The sequence below is a fragment of the Canis lupus genome, chromosome 35 (assembly GCF_011100685.1).
Source record: "Canis lupus familiaris isolate Mischka breed German Shepherd chromosome 35, alternate assembly UU_Cfam_GSD_1.0, whole genome shotgun sequence".
Lineage (NCBI taxonomy): Eukaryota > Metazoa > Chordata > Mammalia > Carnivora > Canidae > Canis > Canis lupus.
The window spans coordinates 4701887-4720765 of record NC_049256.1 but is presented as its reverse complement, the minus strand read 5'-3'; the positions used below and the strand labels follow the sequence as shown (position 1 = coordinate 4720765).

The 18879-nt window shown below is 44.3% G+C and overlaps 1 protein-coding gene across 3 annotated transcripts in view; it reads right to left on the bottom strand.

Annotated features, from left to right (window-relative positions):
• BPHL (biphenyl hydrolase like) overlaps positions 1-18879 on the bottom strand; it is a 36775-nt gene that overhangs the window by 13915 nt on the left and 3981 nt on the right. For 2 of the 3 annotated variants that reach the window (XM_038584035.1, XM_038584036.1), the window contains exons 2-5: positions 17506-17609; positions 14528-14694; positions 12106-12259; positions 1013-1144 (exon numbers count right to left, since the gene is read on the bottom strand). In XM_038584035.1, coding sequence (XP_038439963.1) covers positions 1013-1144; positions 12106-12259; positions 14528-14694; positions 17506-17609 — 557 coding nt within the window. Of the gene's footprint in view, positions 1-1012; positions 1145-12105; positions 12260-14527; positions 14695-17505; positions 17610-18031; positions 18067-18879 lie in introns of those variants that run through there. The other variant, XM_038584034.1, reaches the window with a different exon arrangement.

The window sequence follows — 18879 nt, the reverse complement described above, 5'->3', positions numbered from 1 at the left end:
TCCTACCCCTTCAGTCAGGAAAGCATTAAAAGTCCACATTTCAAAAATCTGTCTTCTTTAAAGGAGAACCGTCTTAGACATTTTTTTATGGCATTTTTGTTTTAAGAGCTGAGGGAGACACATTTGCCACGGCCTATTTCTGTGGCTGGGTACAGCATCTGAACAGGATATATTTGCTGTTTTGAACCTGAACCAAAAAAGTAACATTTCCAAATGTCCTTTTCATTGTGAAAGTTTTGATAGGTGTGACTCACTCTGGAAATGATTACCTAATGGATCAAACTGGTCCTGCAGCTGCAGCCATGTTGTCATCAACATGCTCCCAGATTAGATCTTAGCTACTCTATTCTTTTAGCAATTAAAATAGGAGAATGATTATAAATGTAAATAGCTATTTAAAAACAACTTTAATTCAAAATTTCTCTTTAGGATGTCAGTTCTTCCTGTTACTGGAAATCATGTTAATTTTTCAGATAAAGACGGGGAGCTACAGTCACATAACTAAATTCTGAAGGTGGGGAAATACACTGAACAGTTCTCCTCAGGCTAATTCTGGTGGAGCTGAAGGTCAGGACGGACAGGCCTGCTTTTTTTTTGGCCCAGTGACAGAGGATGTAATGCGTCTATATGTGAAAAAGAAAAAAAAATATGGTATACGTGGCAGCTTGTTTGTTTTCTGATTATCCAACTCCAGAATTAGAAAAAGACAAACACTATTTGAGGCTTCTGGAGAATTACTTGTCATCATACGCACAAAGGATTAGAAGGAAAGAAAGAACAGTTTGCTATTAAAGACTTAATGTGAACCCTGATACACATCATCTAGTTTAAGGTGGATTTATTCTACAAGAGCATGTATGGTATACAATCACTAGCATCCTCTGTCCGCACATCAGTGTAAAAGGACAATGGGTGAATGCATTCATCACCAGGAATTCTGGAACACCAAGGGAGGAATGCAAGCAGCGTCTCTAATCAGCAAAGGAAGAGCTAAACAGTTCATATAACCTACCATCTGGAAGATGTTTAAATTGTTGCATGCCATCCACCCACTTCTCACAGGTCTTGGCAAAGTAGTCATAGCCATATAAGGTTTCGAGAGGTTTTCTTGTTTTCTCACTCCATTTAGAAACATCTCGGATACCTGAAAAATAGACGAATTGACAAGAACAGGTTTAGTCTAGGGGCACTTGGGTGGCTCAGGTCATGATCCTGGAGTCCTGTGTTGGGCTTCGTGCTCAGCAGGGAGCCTACCCCTCCCTCCCCCTCTGCTCCTCCCCCAGCTCCTTCTCTCACTTGCTCACACTCTCTCAAATATATAAACTCTAAAAAAAAAAAAAAAAAAAAAAAAAAAAAAAAGAACAGGTTTAGTCTAATGATAAGTAAGGTTTATCTTTTTTTTTTTTTTTTTTTTTTTTTTTTTTAAGGTTTATCTTTAGGTATTGCAAACATACTCTACTCTGGAGCCACGGTGTTTGCTGCTGTCTGCCTGGAAGCCCCCCAAACCCACCCCACCCCAGCCCACCCCACCTCCTGCCCCTGGTTTCACGTGGCTTACTCCTCACTTTATCCAGGTCACTGAGGCCGCACCCCTCCGAGAGTACTCTCCCTTCATCTACTCTGCTTAACATCTATCAGCATTTTCTGTGCCCCTGGCAGATGGTCTCCCCACTAAGATGAAAGGAACTTGGCTTTGTTTGATTGCCCATTTATCCCCAGAACCCAAACCAGTGCCTGGCACAAAATAAACTTTTACTAACTGAATGAAATTAGATCTGCATTCAATGCTTTCCGTTAAAGTCGTAAGATATAAGATGATATTTCTGCAATTAGAGTTACCTGAGTAGTAAGACTGACATGATTTATAAAAGAGAAGGTTTTTTCTGAATTATATTCATGTCCATTGAAAAAGAGAGAAATTATTCATTCTGGTTTCTGCTACTGAAGAAATATGGGTGTAAAAGGCTAACTACGAATTCAAAACCTTATTACAGATGATTCATTCTTTAGGAAAAGAAATAGTAGCTAAAAATTCCTTTTAAAATGCATGAACAAATTTAATTACTCATTCTTTTCTGTATTTCTTTATGTTTTAATTTTTTTAAAGATTTTATTCATTTATTCATGAGAGAGAGAGAGAGAGAGAGAGAGAGGCAGAGACACAGGCAGACAGAGAAGCAGGCTCCACACAAGGAGCCCAATGCAGGACTCGATCCCGGGACCCCAGGATCACGCCCTGGGCCAAAGGCAGGCGCCAAACTGCTGAGCCACCCAGGGATCCCCTCTTTTCTGTATTTATTTAAACACACTGATAACTCTAAGGCTTCTGAGCATATTACATATTGCTTACAGACAGCTTTTAACGCAGTGCTTCCCTACACAGTACACCACAAAGACAACACATTACTAATGATGTGAACTACTGAACAATAACCCCACCACAGCACTCTCGGTGGTGCCAGGCCCTTTGGCAGGCACCTTGTATGTACTCAGTGAGTACAGATAACAGAGTGGAAGGAAAATTGTCATGTACAACTGCAACTGCCTTCTAAGGAAGGTAGATGCTGTTACAGATGACCCCAGATCAGTTCATATCTGCAGAGGTAAGCCCAGAGAGCTGACCTGCTCTGCACAGGAACAAAAGGACCTCACAGAGGGGACAGAGAACTCTGGAAATTAGGAGGGTGGGGACGAGATCTGGGAAGAAGAAACAGGAGAGTTGGAAGAGGGGAAAGGAGAGAGGAGCAAGATGTCATAAAGATGGCCAGTAAAGAAATCTCCCATAGATAGTTCTTTTCTTTTTTTTTTTTAAGATTTTATTTATTTATTCATGAGAGATGCAGAGGGAGAGGCAGAGGGAGAAGCAGGCAGAGGGAGAAGCAGGCTCCCTGCGGGGAGCCCAATGTGGGACTCGATCCCAGATCTCCAGGATCATGACCTGAGCTGAAAGCAGATGCTCAATGGCTGATCCACCCAGGCGTCCCTCCCATAGATATTTCTACTTGGGCTCTACTGCAGACCACATCCTGCAGACCACATCCTCTGCAAGGTGTCCTTGCAGTGAAATGACTAGATTTTATTTTATTTTATTTTATTTTATTTATTTTATTTTAATTAATTAATTAATTTATTTATTTATTTATTTATTTATTTATTTATTTTTTGAGTAGGCTCCATGCCCAGTGTGGAGCTCAATGCAGGGCTTGAACTCACGACCTGAGACCTACGCCTAAGCTGAGATCAAGAGTCAGGCACTTAACCGACTGAACCACCCAGGTGTCCCTACAACTAGATCTTTCATAAAAAACTTTTTTTTTGTTGCATTGTTGGAGTTGCAGCAATTAACGGAAACTGCCACTGCCATTAATGAAAAACAGACCATTGATAAAAGAGAAGGGAATAAAATACATTTGCCCTACGGAATGTGATACAGCAAGGATATGCATGTGTGTGTGTGAGAATGAAGAGAACCTAAAAACAGAAAAAAGAGTGGTAAGACTACTCAAAAGGCAGGGTTGCTTTTGGGAGAAACGCGACTACTAGCTGGGGTTGGGTGGGTAGGGCTGAATCTGGGATTCCTAGACTGACTGGAGATTAAGATGGCCCCAATTTGGTATTAATTCCGTGGTTCCCTACAGTAGCATAAGTAATGTAAATCCCATCTGAAGGAAAGCATCATCAATTTGTCTACATGGTCCTTTTTGCTTACGTGTTTTCAGGTTAAGAGTACTAATGACAGGTCAGAAAACAATCCGAATCTTTATACAGCTAATGAAAAAGCTAGAACATTGGAAGAGAAAGCTTAAGAAATGATGCAGACCAGGGCACAGAGAGACAGGAAGATGGGCAAGACACAGGGAAGATGGTAAGACCAGGCCCACAAAGTCCAATCAGTCCCGGAAGGAGGAGAGGACGGGGGAGAGCAGAGGAGAAGCCATTCGGGAAGGACACGGGCAAGGATGGTTTGCAGACCTGATCAAAGATAAGAGTCCGAAAAAAAAATAAATAAAAGGTAAGAGTCCACAGACAAAAATCGAATGTAACTCGAACTGGATTAACTAAAAAGGAATTTGCATCTAAACACACAACAGGGGATCCCCGGGTGGCGCAGCGGTTTAGCGCCTGCCTTTGGCCCAGGGCGCGATCCTGGAGACCCAGGATTGAATCCCACGTCGGGCTCCGGGTGCATGGAGCCTGCTTCTCCCTCTGCCTGGGTCTCTGCCTCTCTCTCTCTCTCTCTCTGTGTGACTATCATAAATAAATAAAAATTAAAAAAAAAATGGCAGAGAAAATAATTTGCCATTTACGTGTCTGTACTTAGCCAAATGATCTTTCAAGGAGTGTGGGATAAAGACATTTTGAGGTAAAAACTGAGCTCACTACTCACAGAGCTGCCCTTAAGGAACTTCTAAAAAACAACTTGAGAAGGAGAAGTGAGCTCAGGAGTATCTGAGATGAAAGAAGGAAAGGCGAGAGTACAGAAAGTGACAAATGGGTCCGTAAATGTAGAAACGCACAAAACTCGCCAAGCTCGCAAGAAAGCAAAACACTGTAACTTTTTTTTTTTTTTTACACTTACGTTAGTTCTGTCTGTAAAGGAAGCAAAAGGACAAGCCATATGCTGTGCAGCACAACTACTAACACGATTCCTAACCAGCAAGGGGAAAATAATCAGATTATCAATAAAACCCTGCCAATCAGTAGCACTGTAATAATAATGGGAGGTGTTCTAGTCTCCTGGGTGTCACCAGGTAGGCCTGTTAAATGTATCATTTTGTACGTATCAAATATTACATAAAAGTTTTAAATCTACAAAAAGATATATAAGGACATGAATAGGTACAATACAGAGGAAACCCCAGTGGTGCATAAATTCGCAAAAAAGATTCTCAATCTTATCAGTAGGAGGAAAATGCAATTAAGTCTCCCAGTAAGATACCATTTCACATCCATTTGACTGGCTAGGATTAAGAAGTCTGGTGATTGCAAGTTTCTGTTGAGAATATAAATTGAGGAATCTAATACGCTGGAGGTGGAAATGCAAATTTATTTAGTTGGAAAACAATGGGTCACTTGTAACGTGGTGTATTTGCATAACACAGTATTCAGCAAATTTCACGTCTGGGCCTACACTCCAGACCAACACTGTTACTCATAGGCCCTGAAGACATCTAGGTACATCAATGTTCATGGCAAGAGTGAAATAGACCATCGATAAAAGAGAAGGACATAAAATACATTTGTCCTATGGAATATGATACAGCAAGAGCATGAACGAATCTTAGAAATTCAATGTTCACTAAAAAAAGTGACTCAGAGAAGATCTATAGTATGAAGTCACTTTGCATAGCTCAAAGAAAATAATGAAACTAAATTACATATTGTTTAGGAATAGAAACATATGTGACAGAAGTGTTTTCAAAAAGTCACAGGGATGATGGTAGGACTCAGCCCAGAGGTAGGGGTACACTGGGGAGGAAGCACGCGGATACAGCAAAGGTATAAGCAGTGATCAATCTTAGGTTCCATGGTAGGCTCATGGGTGCCCGTAATTCAGTGTCACATGTGTTACATTATATGTATCAAGTATTATACAATTAAATAAAATTCAATTACAAAATAATATTATATAACAAATTGCAAAATAAACTTTAAATATATACCTTATATAATATATAGCATATACATTATTCATAATTAACTTATATATTTGTAAGATACACAATTTGTAAGATACACTAGATATAATACAAATGTTTAGTTTATATATGCATTATATATTTTATTATATTATTAATGTAATTAATATGTAATATAAATATAACATTTTGAATTTATATATATTTATTATTATTTTTAAAAGACTTTATTTATTTACCAATAAGACACACAGAAAGAGGCAGAGACAGGAAGAGGGAGAAGAAGATTCCCTGAGGGGAGCCCGATTCAGGACTCGATCCCAGGGCCTCAGGATCACGCCCTGAGCTGAAGGCAGACACTCCACCATTGAGCCACCCAGGTGCCCCTTAAACTTATATATTTTATAAAATCATATGTATTTTTATTTAAAAAAATTCCCTGTGACAGGAAAGCCAAGACTTTTTAAGATCCAAGTTGGCTACTGTTCAATATGAAGACATTTTTCTGCCTAAAATGTAAATTCCTCTTCTTGGGATAGTGGAAGATTTTTTTTTTTTTTAAAGACTTTATTTATCTATTTGAGAGAGAGCAGAGAGCACAAGTGGGGAGGAGTGGGAAAAGAGGGGGAGGGAGAAGCAGGCTCCCCACTGAGCACCGAGCCTACCTCGGGGCTCCATCCCAGGACCTGAGATCATGACCTGAGCTGAAGGCAGACACTTAACAGATTAAGCGACCCAGGCACCGAGCGAGAGATTTCTGAAAGTGAATTAACTCAGTAAAAGCAGGCATTTGGAATGAGAGGTATCTATTAGTATGTGAAATTTGGAGCAAAGCTTTTGACTCTCACAGGAAATATTATCTAAATCTCGAGGGGCAGAAAAATCCAGCTGTAGCTGGAGCAAGCCGGATGTTCACAGCAGGCACTGTGGGTAAGGCCCACAGGCTCAGAGGTCATAATGGCTAGGTCTGAATGCCAGCACCTGCACCTGCTAGCTCAGCGACCCTGAGCAAGTTCCTTAATCTCTCTGCTAGTTTCTTCATCTGAAATATGAGAATTATAATAACACTGAGATAAACAGTAAATAAGTTAGATATGAAATGTGCTAACCACGGCACACGGCATATTATAAGCACTCAAAAATATTCTACGTATCTATATACTTACTTGTGTTAACTTTTTTTCAAGAGGAAGTCAGCTTTACCCCAAAGCATGACTTCCACCAAAAAATAAGTAGCAATTATGTTTCACAGTTAAGTTCCTAAAATAACTATTTGAATCAAACTATTTGCTGATTCGAAAGGGATATAATTTATATTCCCCCCTCCAGACTGATACATTTCTTTTTCTGAGCATATAATTTGTGCTAAGCACCAGAAAACTCATTCACTCTCCATTAATTAGTGAATTAATCCAGTAAGCATTATTTGAAGCTTGTTGAGTATTAGTCACAGCAGGTACAAACTTGAATAAGATACAGTCTCTGCTCCCACGGGCTTACCATCTAGCCCAGTTGTAAGATACCTCTTAGAAGAATGGGGTAAATGTTGTAGGAGAGGCCGGGGGAGGACAGAGGAGGGTCAGTAAGCTCAGAGGGGCAAAGGGAGGGAGTGGTAGTGGTGGGGGGCTTCCTGGAGGAGGCACTGCTAGATTTAAGTGTGCGAGAACAGAAGCCGGCAAGCAAATACGGGAGCCGTGCCACCTATTACTAGAACTTTCAGGTGGCGAAAGAAAAAGATGGGCGTGCGGGGGTAGAGGAGACCAAGCGGCAGCAGAGGGACACAGGAAAGAAGCAGGGTGTTGAGGGGGTAGGGGAGGTGGTCCTGGCTCGCTCAAACTTTGGAAGCAAAGCAGAGGAGTCTGAATTCTGTTTATCTGGAAAGCCATGCGAGACCTTGGAGGGTTTTCAAGTAAGACGTATCTTAGCAAATGACTATCCAAGCAGTTTGGAAAGGAGACTGAAAGGAGGTAAAGGCGGGACGGGGTGGAAAGTGCCGGTCCATCTAAGTGGAGACAGATGGGGCGGCCTGGACCCGGGGCCTGGCGGGAGGAACGGAAACGGTGAGATGGATCCCAGACAGCGCAGCAGACGGCGGGGAGAACGGGGAGGGCTGGATCGCTGCACCGCAGAGGCTAAGCTGCAGAGGCCTTACTGGCCCACCTCCCGGCTGCGCCGTCACCCCAGGTTTCTTTGCCTCCTCAGCCCCGAGCTGAGTAATAAATAGCTACGTTAACGGTGTTACCTCATAGGAGGCACTCAATAAATCATGCAATATGCTTTTCTGGAAGAAAGTATATTCCACTGAGCGTCACTTATCAAGGTTGAGAAACGTAGCAGGAAGAACAGGTGCAGAGGAAAGATTATGAGTTCGACTCTAGACACACTGAATGTAGGGAGCCCGTGGGGCAACTAGGTGAGAAAACGGACCTCGAAGTGTAATATCTGGAATTTGGGAGTCTGACGACGCCAAGCGATGAGGGAAGCTCCTTGGGTGTAAGAACAAGAAGGAGTGAGAGCTAAGGATGGCGGCTGGGGGAGCCCGGTGTCGCAGGGCCAGCAGCACAGAGTGGGGCGGTGTCAGGGAGAGTAAGCAGAGAGAAGGGGAAGCCGTGGACGCAGTGGCAGGAACTTCAAGGTAGGGACAGCTTCACAAAGGGGGATGCGGTCAGTATCATATCATGTGAGTGTTTTCTTTTTAAACATTTGATTTATTCATTTCAGAGAGAGAGCACGGGTAGTGGGGAGGGGCAGAGGGAGAGGGAGAAGCAGACTCCCCGCTGAGGAGGGAGCCGAAGCAGGGCTCCATCCCAGGACCCCGGGATCACGACCTGAGCCCAGGGCAGACCTTACTCAACGGAGCCACCCAGGCGCCCCACCTCGTGTGTATTTTCAAATGCTGCAGGATGGCCAAGGAGCCAAAGGGCAGTAAAGCCTCCGGGGGGCTTGGGAGCACCGAGGCGCTGCTTTCACAGGCCTGGAGGGTCCGAAGCCACCTTGACACAAGCTACGGGAGGGGGCACGAGGCAGTAGGAACGGTGCCTGGGAAAGAGAGGGGGAGCCCACACACAGCACACAGTAACCCCAGGGTGTGAGGTTAAGAGAGAGATCCTTGGGGTTTGTCTGCGTAAAGAAGGGAAGCCAGCGTCACTGGACATGGCAAGCGCACCCAGCAGGGGCTGCGGGGAATGCGTGACAGGGCGGCACTGCCCAGGACAAGCGGCCGCCGTGAAGTGCTGTGTAAAGTGTCCTGGCGCCAAACAGGCACAAGCATCCCCCAGGTCCCAGGGCTTAGGGCCCCCTCCCCTTCCTGGAATGGGGGCTGAAGCCGTGCTCGGTGAGGAGTGGCTGAGGGGAGCCGCTCGGGCGAGCAGAGGCAGGGCAGAGGGGCGCCAAGGAAGCACCTGTCCGGGAGTGGCAGCTGTTCAGCGTGGGAGCCGTACAGGAAGGCGGGGGCCAGGGCAGCAGCTGGCTCAACGGCCTCCCGGCCCAGGTGCCCCGAGGTCCTGACCCGAGGGCTTGACGGAGCAGAATCAAAGGACCAGGTTTTGGCCTCAGCAAGAGGACGAGGTGCCCTCGGGACCCAGGGCGCGGGCAGGAAGAGGGGGGTCACCTTCAGAGGCTGAATGAGAGGAGGTGGGCCCCCCCCCCACCCCCGGCAGGACCAGGTAGCCGGTGCTCCCACGCAGGCTGGGGTGGGGAAGAGTCGTCAGGTAAGGAGTCCAGCGCAGACGCGCCCGTTTTGACTCACAGGCTACCTGGACGCAGGTGCCCGCCCGGCGGGAAGAGAGAAAGCCAGCTCCGGGACTCAGGAGGGGTTCCGCTGGACAGCTGCTGAGCTAACTAGGGGTGCTAGCATCGCCCCCCGTCAGAGCAGAAGCCGCGGGACCTCTGCTCAAGTGAGCACCCACTGGCCCTCGGGCCTGGTGCGGGCGAAGCTGGCGCGAGCCCCTCTCCCTGGTGGAAGCTAAACTCCAGACAGAACAAGGACCACCTACCTGCCACGGCCAGAGCGGCAGGCTCAGCAGACTCAAACCTTGAACAGTGGCCCGGAAAGGGGGTGAGCTTCTGACATCCCCTTTCTTCCTCGGAGTCCCAACTCTGAAGCATGCGGTGGGGGTGGCGTGAGTCGCACGCGTGCATGGGGGGGGGGGGGGCGCTGAAGGCAGAAACTTCAGGAGAAGACCCCCAGGGTTGGCCGGAGGACCAGGACATGCTCCCCCACATGACGGAGACTGTCTCTCTCTCTCTCTCTCTTCTTACCCTAGTCCATGTTGGGAAGGGGCATGGCAGGCAGGCACCTACAACCCCAAGAGCAGGCTAGCTCTCTGACCAAAGGTACCAGAGATGACTGGTACCTAAAGATGACTCCGGTTGCACAGAACTGTGCAACAGGGGAGGAAAGCATGGAAACCTGCCTTTCTTGTCACAGGAGCTTTGAAGGGGGTCCCTAATTCTGCGTACGGACTGATGAGACAATTCAAGTCCTGGGATCACCCCAGAGCTCTCCATATATGAGGAAGATGCAAAAAAAAAAAAAAAAAAAAAAAAAAAAAAAAAAGCAAAAGCACTGGGCATAAGCTTCAAGAACCGGAATACCATAGAATCCACCACCTACGTCCCAGCATAGCCCAAGCAGGGTTTGTGCGGGGCAGATACAAAGAAGCGTAGCACAGGCTTTTGAGAACTGCCCTATGATGGAACTACAACCCACAGAAGTCTAAGTAGAATTCACAATGAACCTAACCAGGGTGGCTGCATGCCAAGAAAAGAAAAAAAAAAAAATCACCATTCCTCAGAGTTTTAACAAGAGATGGCGTCTCACAACATAGTACAATGAAAACAGTCCCAAATTAACCAACACACAAAACAAACAAATAAATGAAAAAGCTCCACAACCTCCAGACAGGCAAATCTGACCCATTCCCAAGGGAAAAAGACAGCCAGCAAATGCTGAACCACCCCCCGCCCCCATGACCGAGACACTGGAAATATCAGACAGAGAAGGCAGGCCCTGTCATATGCATTTTCATTCAGTTCAGTGTTTTCTTTCCTCTGAACCCTGGAGGGATACAAGGACAGGCAGGAGTACCGATCAGGATGGGTGACTGCATCAGACTCATCATTTAAGAGGCTCATAGTCCTTTTCCAAACAGTGTAAAGAACGAAGATTCTACAACAGAACACAGCCATTTAGGGGCTTACTGAAACCAGTGGATTTGCAGAACAGCTGAATAAAACTAGACTTGTCAGGATGCCCGGGTGGTTTGGCGGTTGAGCGACCGCCTTCGGTCCAGGGAGTGATCCCGGGGTCCTGGGATCGACTCCTGCATCGGGCTCCCTGCTGGGAGCCTGCTTCTCTCTCTGCCTGCGTCTCTGCCTCTCTCTCTCTCTCTCTCTGTGTGTGTCTCTTATGAATAAATAAATCAAATCTAAAAAAAAAGCCACCAGACTGACTCTTCAGTCCTGGTGGGCCTGGCCAGCCGATGGTGGTGGCGGGCAGCTGAGGACAGCGTTGGTTTCTGTCCCCGACACTCCTAGATCCCGATGCGTCCTTCTTTCCTCCCGAAAGCCAAGTTGTTTCAGGTTGGCCAGCATGCTGGAGGCTAAGCGAGTCCCAAGCGGCTGAATGCAATTGCACAGCTGGGTGCCTGGGAGCTGCCAGCAGTCACCACCATGTAGGCAGCCACTGTGGGCGCAGGGGAGGAAATGGGGATGGAGGGGACGCCCCCGCTTCAGCTCTAGGCTCTAATGATGCTACCCTTCTCCATCAGTGTCTGGACTTACAAAAACAGACACGCTGGATCTGGTGCACAGGCTGCAGTTTGCAGGTGCCTGATCCGCCTCTAAGAATGTCAAAGATAAGCTTGAAGGATAACCTCATGAAAATTGAACAAAATTTCTTTATCAAAATATAAGGTTCCATGTTTGAATACAATGTTCCTTTTTACACTCCCATAGTTTTAAATGAGGTTATGAATAACACTTTCGGCCAAGCCCTCCCTCCCCGAGGTTCACTATCAGTAGTAGGAAATGGGAACACGGATTTTCTAGGACTATTTCCTGAGTCATGAAGGTGTTGCTTCTGCAAATAGAAAGCGTTGGGACACAAACTGCTTACACGGTACGACTTTTCTGAGAACTCATGACCTCAGGGCTGAGACCTGAGGAAGCATATGCGCCAAGACTTGTCAATACCTACCTAAGTGAGACCTGAGAAGGGAGGGCAAAGGTGCCACTTGTCCTGATCTCTCTGATTCATGAAACCTACCTTGAGGGAACCCTGGGTGGCGCAGCGGTTTAGCGCCTGCCTTTGGCCCAGGGTGCGATCCTGGAGACCCGGGATCAAATCCCACGTCGGGCTCCCAGTGCATGGAGCCTGCTTCTCCCTCTGCCTATGTCTCTGCCTCTCTCTCTCTCTCTGTGACTATCATAAATAAATTAAAAAATAAAAAAAAAAGAAACCTACCTTGATAAATCTTCTCATCTTCATCAGTCACGTAGGCATTAGCTCCCCAGATCACCATCTTGTTGATGTACAATGGGTATTTTGCAGCTGCAATGAGTGCTGTAATTCCACCATCACTCCACCCCAGCAGAGACACTTTCTTAAAGTTCAGCGTCTGCGAGAGAAATAGAGTGAAATGCTTATTAGCACAGCTGGTCCTCTCTGCTAGAAGAATCCGATAATGGACAACTGTCACAATCAATACACCTGTGGGGCTTGGGGCAGCAGTTGGTAATTAAAGAAAAATCTAGAGTCCACCATTTGATGACGTAAATGGTTTTTCTTCATTAGTTTTGGTGTGAATATAAGTATCGTAAGGTCCTAAGTACCTCTGAAACTAATAATACAGTATATGTTTATACTATTGAATTTTTTTTAAAAAAAACTTAATGTACATGGTGTTATTTTGAATCAATGAGGGAACTACATCTTCTGGTTGGACAGAATTTCTGGAAACACTGGAGATCAGCTGTCCTTGGAAATGACAAGTAACATGTGCATGCACGCCCACGCCTGAGCAAAGGCTTTGAGAATAGTAATGTAGATTAGAGAGGGAAACTTGATATTTACTGGGTGAAATGAAGTCACTGCATCTGATAAAACCACTGACTGCAACTGTGGGAAGAACAGGCTGAAGGAGGCTGGAGAACGAGGGAGTCACAGGGAGGTTATATTAGTCCTTAAATCAACCAGGCTCTGAAAATGTGTTTGACAGGGAAACTGAACAAAGATTTCATTGGAGAGATGCTGCCTAGAAGTAAAAATAGGATGACTTGGAAAATAAAGTTTAAACAATTATCAGTCCAAGATACTGATGTGACTATATATTCCTAAAAGTAGATGGGTAATAACTGGCACTATCTTGTAAAAGGAACATTTGCATCTTCTGTGACCCAGCATCATCCCCTAAATATGTATGGAACACCTGCACATGTGCACCGGGAGACAGGTCCAGGGGTGTCCACACCAACATTGTTTATAAAATGTCCATGGACACAACAACATTCGCTGCACTGCTGTTTATAATAACAAGAAAAGCAACTTACAATTTTTGATTATTTGTCCACCATTGGAGAGAGGTGAAATAAGACAGTGCATCCCTACAGTGGAATATTATGTGACTATTATAAGACTTACATAGACTTATTATTTATTAACATGGAAGGATCTCCTTGACAAGTTGTTCAAAGAACAGTAAGTTGGAAAAAACATTACGTATAAGTATGATGCCATCAGTACAAAACTGTGTATTTATATATGTAATAAGATTGGCCAGAAGGGAACCCTCTTACGCTGTTGGTTGGGAATGCAAGCTGGTGCGGCCCTTCTGGAACACAGTGTGGAGGTTCCTCAAAAAGTTAAAAATAGAGCTACCCTATGACCCAGCAATTGCACTAGTGAGTGTTTATCCAAAAGATACAAACATAGTGATTCGAAGGGGCACCTGCACCCCAATGTCTACAGCAGCAATGTCCACAATAGCCAAACTATGGAAGGAGCCCAGATGTCTGTTAACAGATGAATGGGTAAAGAGGATGTGATATATACATACAACAGAATATCTATCTAAAAGAATGAAATCTTGCCATTTATAATGAGGGATGAAACTAGAGAGTATTATGCTAAATAAATCAGTCAGAGAAAGACAAATATCATATGATATGACTCGTGGAATTTAAGAAACAAAACATGAATATAGGGGAAGGGAAGGAAAAATAAAATAAGGTGAAAGCATGGAGGCAAACCATAAGAGATGCTTAACTCTAGGAAACAAACTGAGGGTCATTGGAGGAGAGGAGGGTGGGGGACAGGGTGACTGGGCATTAAGGAGGGCACTTGAAGCAGTTTGGCGCCTGCCTTTGGCCCAGGGCGCGATCCTGGAGACCCGGGATCGAATCCCACATCGGGCTCCAGGTGCATGGAGCCTGCTTCTCCCTCTGCCTATGTCTCTGCCTCTCTCTCTCTCTCTCTCTCTGTGACTATCATAAATAAATAAAAATTAAAAAAAAAAAAAAAAGGAGGGCACTTGATGTAATGAGCACTGGGTGTTGTATGCAACGGGTAAATCACTAAATTCTACCCCTGAAACTAAGAATACACTATATGTTAACTAAATTGGAAAAAAAAAAAAAAAAAAAAAAAAAAAAGAAAAGGTTGGCTGGAAAGCCAGATTCTCAAAGTCATAACAGCAGTATCTCTAAGTAGTTGGATTATGGAATATTTCTACTTCCTAATTCATAGCTATTTGAACTTCCTGAATTTTCTGTAGGAATCACATGGTATTACCCTTATAGAAATAAATAAAAAAAAAAACCCAAAACAAAATAGATGAAGACAGGCTCAGCCATCCTCCCTCCTCTGGGCTCCTCCCTAAGAGACCCACCTTCATCAAATCAACAGCATCTTTTGCATCCCTTTCCAAAAAATCCATTGGGAAATCTCGATCTGGGGGTCTGGAATGTCCATATCCTCGAGGATCCCAGGCAACCACCGTGAAGAGCTTCTTATTCAGGTTCTTAATCTGGGGTCCAAAATCAGTCTTTCCACTTCCTAAAAACAGCCACTTGGTTACCCTCAGGTGAATGATTTCATTATTTCAAGCACATTACAGTAAAATCAGAAACAACTACAATCTTAAAACAAAGTAACTAGTTTCTACTCAAAGTTAGGCAGCAGAATGCATTCAGCAAAGTAGCCTCGTGATGGTAAAATTCATTTACTGGGAGGCTGACTTCCTTTCCTGGTGGAGTTCAGACCTGCCTTTTGTCTCCTCCTAGTGGCTACTTTGAGGACAGAGGCCCTGATTCATTAGGTCCTGTAATATTTCAGCACTTTTGATACTTTTCCAGTCAATCTTCCTTGAAAAAAAAAAAAAAAAAAAAGGAATTTATGCAACTGCATACAAACTGACTTCTGATATGATAGGTTTCTGGGTTATTTTTCTTTCTTTTTAAAAAAACGACTGTTGCAAGTGAGAGTGATCTCGATATTGTATCGGTCAACAAATTTATGAAATTTGGCCCAAGTTATTCAAAGTAGAATTCTAAATTCCCAGGTGTTTTTTTTACTAAGCTAACATGAAGAGCCCTGAAGATTTAATTTTCTGGTGGTAAGTAAACACCAGGAAACTAAAACACTTAAATGACGGGGAGGGGAGTATGTGGAGAGAAGTCAAATTCGCTTGTTTCATTCACAAAAAAAAAAAGAAAAAAGCAGCATAGGTAAAGGAGTAGAAGCCTGTCAGCAGTTCCCAGCCTGCCCATGAGGTCAGGGACACTGCGTGTACACACCCACTGTGTGTGGCGTGGAAGGCCAGACTCTCAAGGAGCCCAGTCCAGGGGCAAGTCAGCATTTAATTTTTATTTTATTTATTTTTATTTTTTATTATTATTATTATTTTTAGCATTTCATTTTTAAAGTCGGCTTAGCTTCTACAGGCTTGTAGCTCAGGCCACACTCGGATGCTAAACATCCTGCTTGATAGGCTAGCTCTTAATTAGAAAATGTCTTTTAAGAGGGCACAGGATCATTTAACATCATCAAGGACCACCATTCTTCCTGGGAACATCTACCTTTCTCAACGTTTGGAAAACCAAAGGCAAAAATATAAATGGATTTCAAGCTGGTGTCTACTGCTCTGACACACGAAGATTCTCTGATGATCCCTGGAGAAAGTTCCACATGGGAACCACTTTGAAAGAGGGGCAGGAGGTGAGAAGACGCGAAAAGAGAACAGTCTAAGTCAAGATCAATTTCAGAAATGATGAGACACTAGCTTTCTGGCACACAAGTATACATTTGAATACCAGTGCCAAGAAAATGAAATCCTTTAAAAAAATTATTTTAAAGAATAGTTACCAGTACATGATACCTGAGAAGGAGACACATCAACACTGGTTGCCTACGGGAACGGGTACTGGGTGCTAGGAACAGGGGATTAGGAGAATCTCACTGTGGTTTTGAGTTTTTAATAAAAAATGGGTTAATGTTTTACATAAACAAAAATTAAATTGCCAAAAGTGTTTTATACCTGGATAACAATCACAATACTGGAAAAATGGAAATCTAAGCCAGTAACTTGTTCATTGCTTTTACAGATACCTTTAGATCTACACCAGTCCCTAGAGTAAATGTCCTCCTTCATTACAATAGTTTAAGAGGAAGAAAAAGATACTAAATACTATTTAGGGACACCTGGGTGGCTCAGCGGTCGAGTGTCTGCCTTCAGCTCAGGGTGTGATGCCAGGGTCGGGGATCGAGTCCCAAGTTCCGCATGGAGCTCCCTCAGGGAGCCTGCTTCTCCTTCTGCCTACGTCTCTGCCTCTCTCTCTTTCTCTCTCATGAGTAAATAATAAATCTTTAAAAAAAAATAAAAAATAAATACTATCTAGACAAAGATGCTTCCATACCTACAATGGAACCACAATTAGCTGTGGCTGTCAAGTGGGACCACCAAGTAATTGAAGATTTTAGCATTTTACTTTTATTTTTATTTTTTTAAGATTTTATTTATTTATTCATGAGAGAGAGAGAGAGAGGCAGAGACACAGGCAGAGGGAGAAGCAGGCTCCATGCAGGGAGCCCGACGCGGGACTCGATCTCAGGACTCCAGGATCAGGCCCTGGGCTGAAGGTAGCGCTAAACCGCTGAGCCACCCGGGCTGCCCAGCATTTTACTTTTAGAAGAAAAGAAATCATAAGGTATTGGGATTATTAAAAAGTATAAATTAAAATATACTAAATTATACTAAAGTACAAATTAAAACAATACTAAAACCCTTAAAACCAAACTCAAGTGTCCTGGGATCACTGGATCCCCCTGCACTGTCTACATGTAAATTACTTATGTGCAAGATGAGATTGGGATCCAGTTGGCTTTACTATGCTCCATTCATGCCAATCTAATTTTGACTTCCAAAAGGGCTTTAAACTAAGTCTTGTTCTTAGCTCTTATTTTAACTGAACATATAATCCATCATGACAGGGTAATCAATCCATTTTTTAGCACTGGAAGTCTTGCATCCTGGAACCCCTCAATTCCAGGAACACTGGGATGGTCACTAGCTCATCTCCTTCATCTATCCCTTCTTCCCACACCCCTTTCCTTGATCCCTGTCATCATCCCAAATTGTAGGCAACTCCACAGCATAACTGCATAAGAAAAAAAAAAACAACTGGGAACTTAAAGGAATAAAGAATACAGCTAGTAGACAGTAATCTTTCTTTTCTGAATCACTTAAATTTGTAGCAAATATTAAAGCATTCAGCGAAGCACTAAAACTAATAATCAATACTTGGCATCTAATAACGTGAATGTATCACAGACTACACAGCATGCAAATTGTGTCAAAAACTTCCAGACCCAACATTCCAGGAAGCAGCAGGACTGCATGCTCTCCCTCTCCAGTCTGCTGATAATGCAAATGGACACCATTCACAGCCACTTTGGTAGAGGTTACCGAGGAGCTGAAAGAGAAAAATCCCATCCCCAAAGAAAAATTACTGAGCCGTACGTACAAACACAGTATGACCAAACTGCTCTTTATATACCTGGGTCAGCTCCAATAACCTCCTCAGGCTTCTTGGATTACCTTGACTTGCGCTTGTTTTCTAAACCTAAAAGGGGACCTGACTAGATTGTATATCTGAAGTGTGTCTTCATGTGTCAGTATCCTAGAGCGCCAGCCCAGGGCTTACCCTACTAAAGTACTGAGAGTTGCTAAAATCAATGACCAAACAGTCCCAAGGGCATATGCCCGGTGAGATGAAAGCTAGTGGTACCAAGGTACAGGGTGCAAGAACTTCATACAAGTACACGTAAGGGTGAGCAACCATGGCACAGACCCTGGAGTCATTTGTCAGGCCCATAGCACATGTAGGGGGGCTACCTGGGGACCTTCAGCTGCATCGGCAGTGTTCGTAAGGGTGAGGCTGGTCTCAGAAGTCTGCAGAGAAGGCCTTGGTCCCTAGGTAGTCCTTCAGGCATATGGCTTCTCATGTTCTCTGGCCAGCCACAGAAGGGCTCACGGCAGGAATGCTGGTCTGTACTCATAGGGCCAGCCCATTTCTTAACATGTGGAGATATTGGTGTTGATTGTTAAACAGGCAGGTCCATAAGCTTCCACCTGGTGAGCCCACCCTGTGCCGCTGACCCTCCTTGGCCCAACACCTCCCATGACAGTATCTAACTGGAGATGTTGGCACAGGAGACAGCCTTCAGCCGGGGCCTGTTCTGACTGATGCATGTACCATTAGCAAGGGTACTGCTGATGAACCTCTCTGCTGCTCTTCCAGAAGCTCCAGGAGGACTCTGCAGGGCTTTATAGCTGTAGAGCGTACACAAGGCTCCTGCATCAGGCTCTAACAGCCTCCCTGCCAATTTCCTAGGTGGCTTGGTGACACACGGAAGGGACATTTTGATATGCCAGGACAGGTACTGACTGGAAGGAGGCGCTCCTCTTCTCCCAGTAGAGTGTTAAGGAATTTAAATGAACTGCTGCCTCTTTCTCTTTACATACCATCAATCCCATCAATCTCTCTGAAATTACTTAAAATGGTTATTGAAATGAAGCATTTTTTTAAAAAAATGAGGTCCTCTTTCCTCTTTTGGTTTCTTCCCATCACCATTTTCAAATGAGAACGAATGCTGAAGGCAGGGGCATCAAGTCTTAATACAATTTTTGCAAAAATGACAACTGGGTGGTAACAAAGCCTGACATAACCATAAGCTCATTAT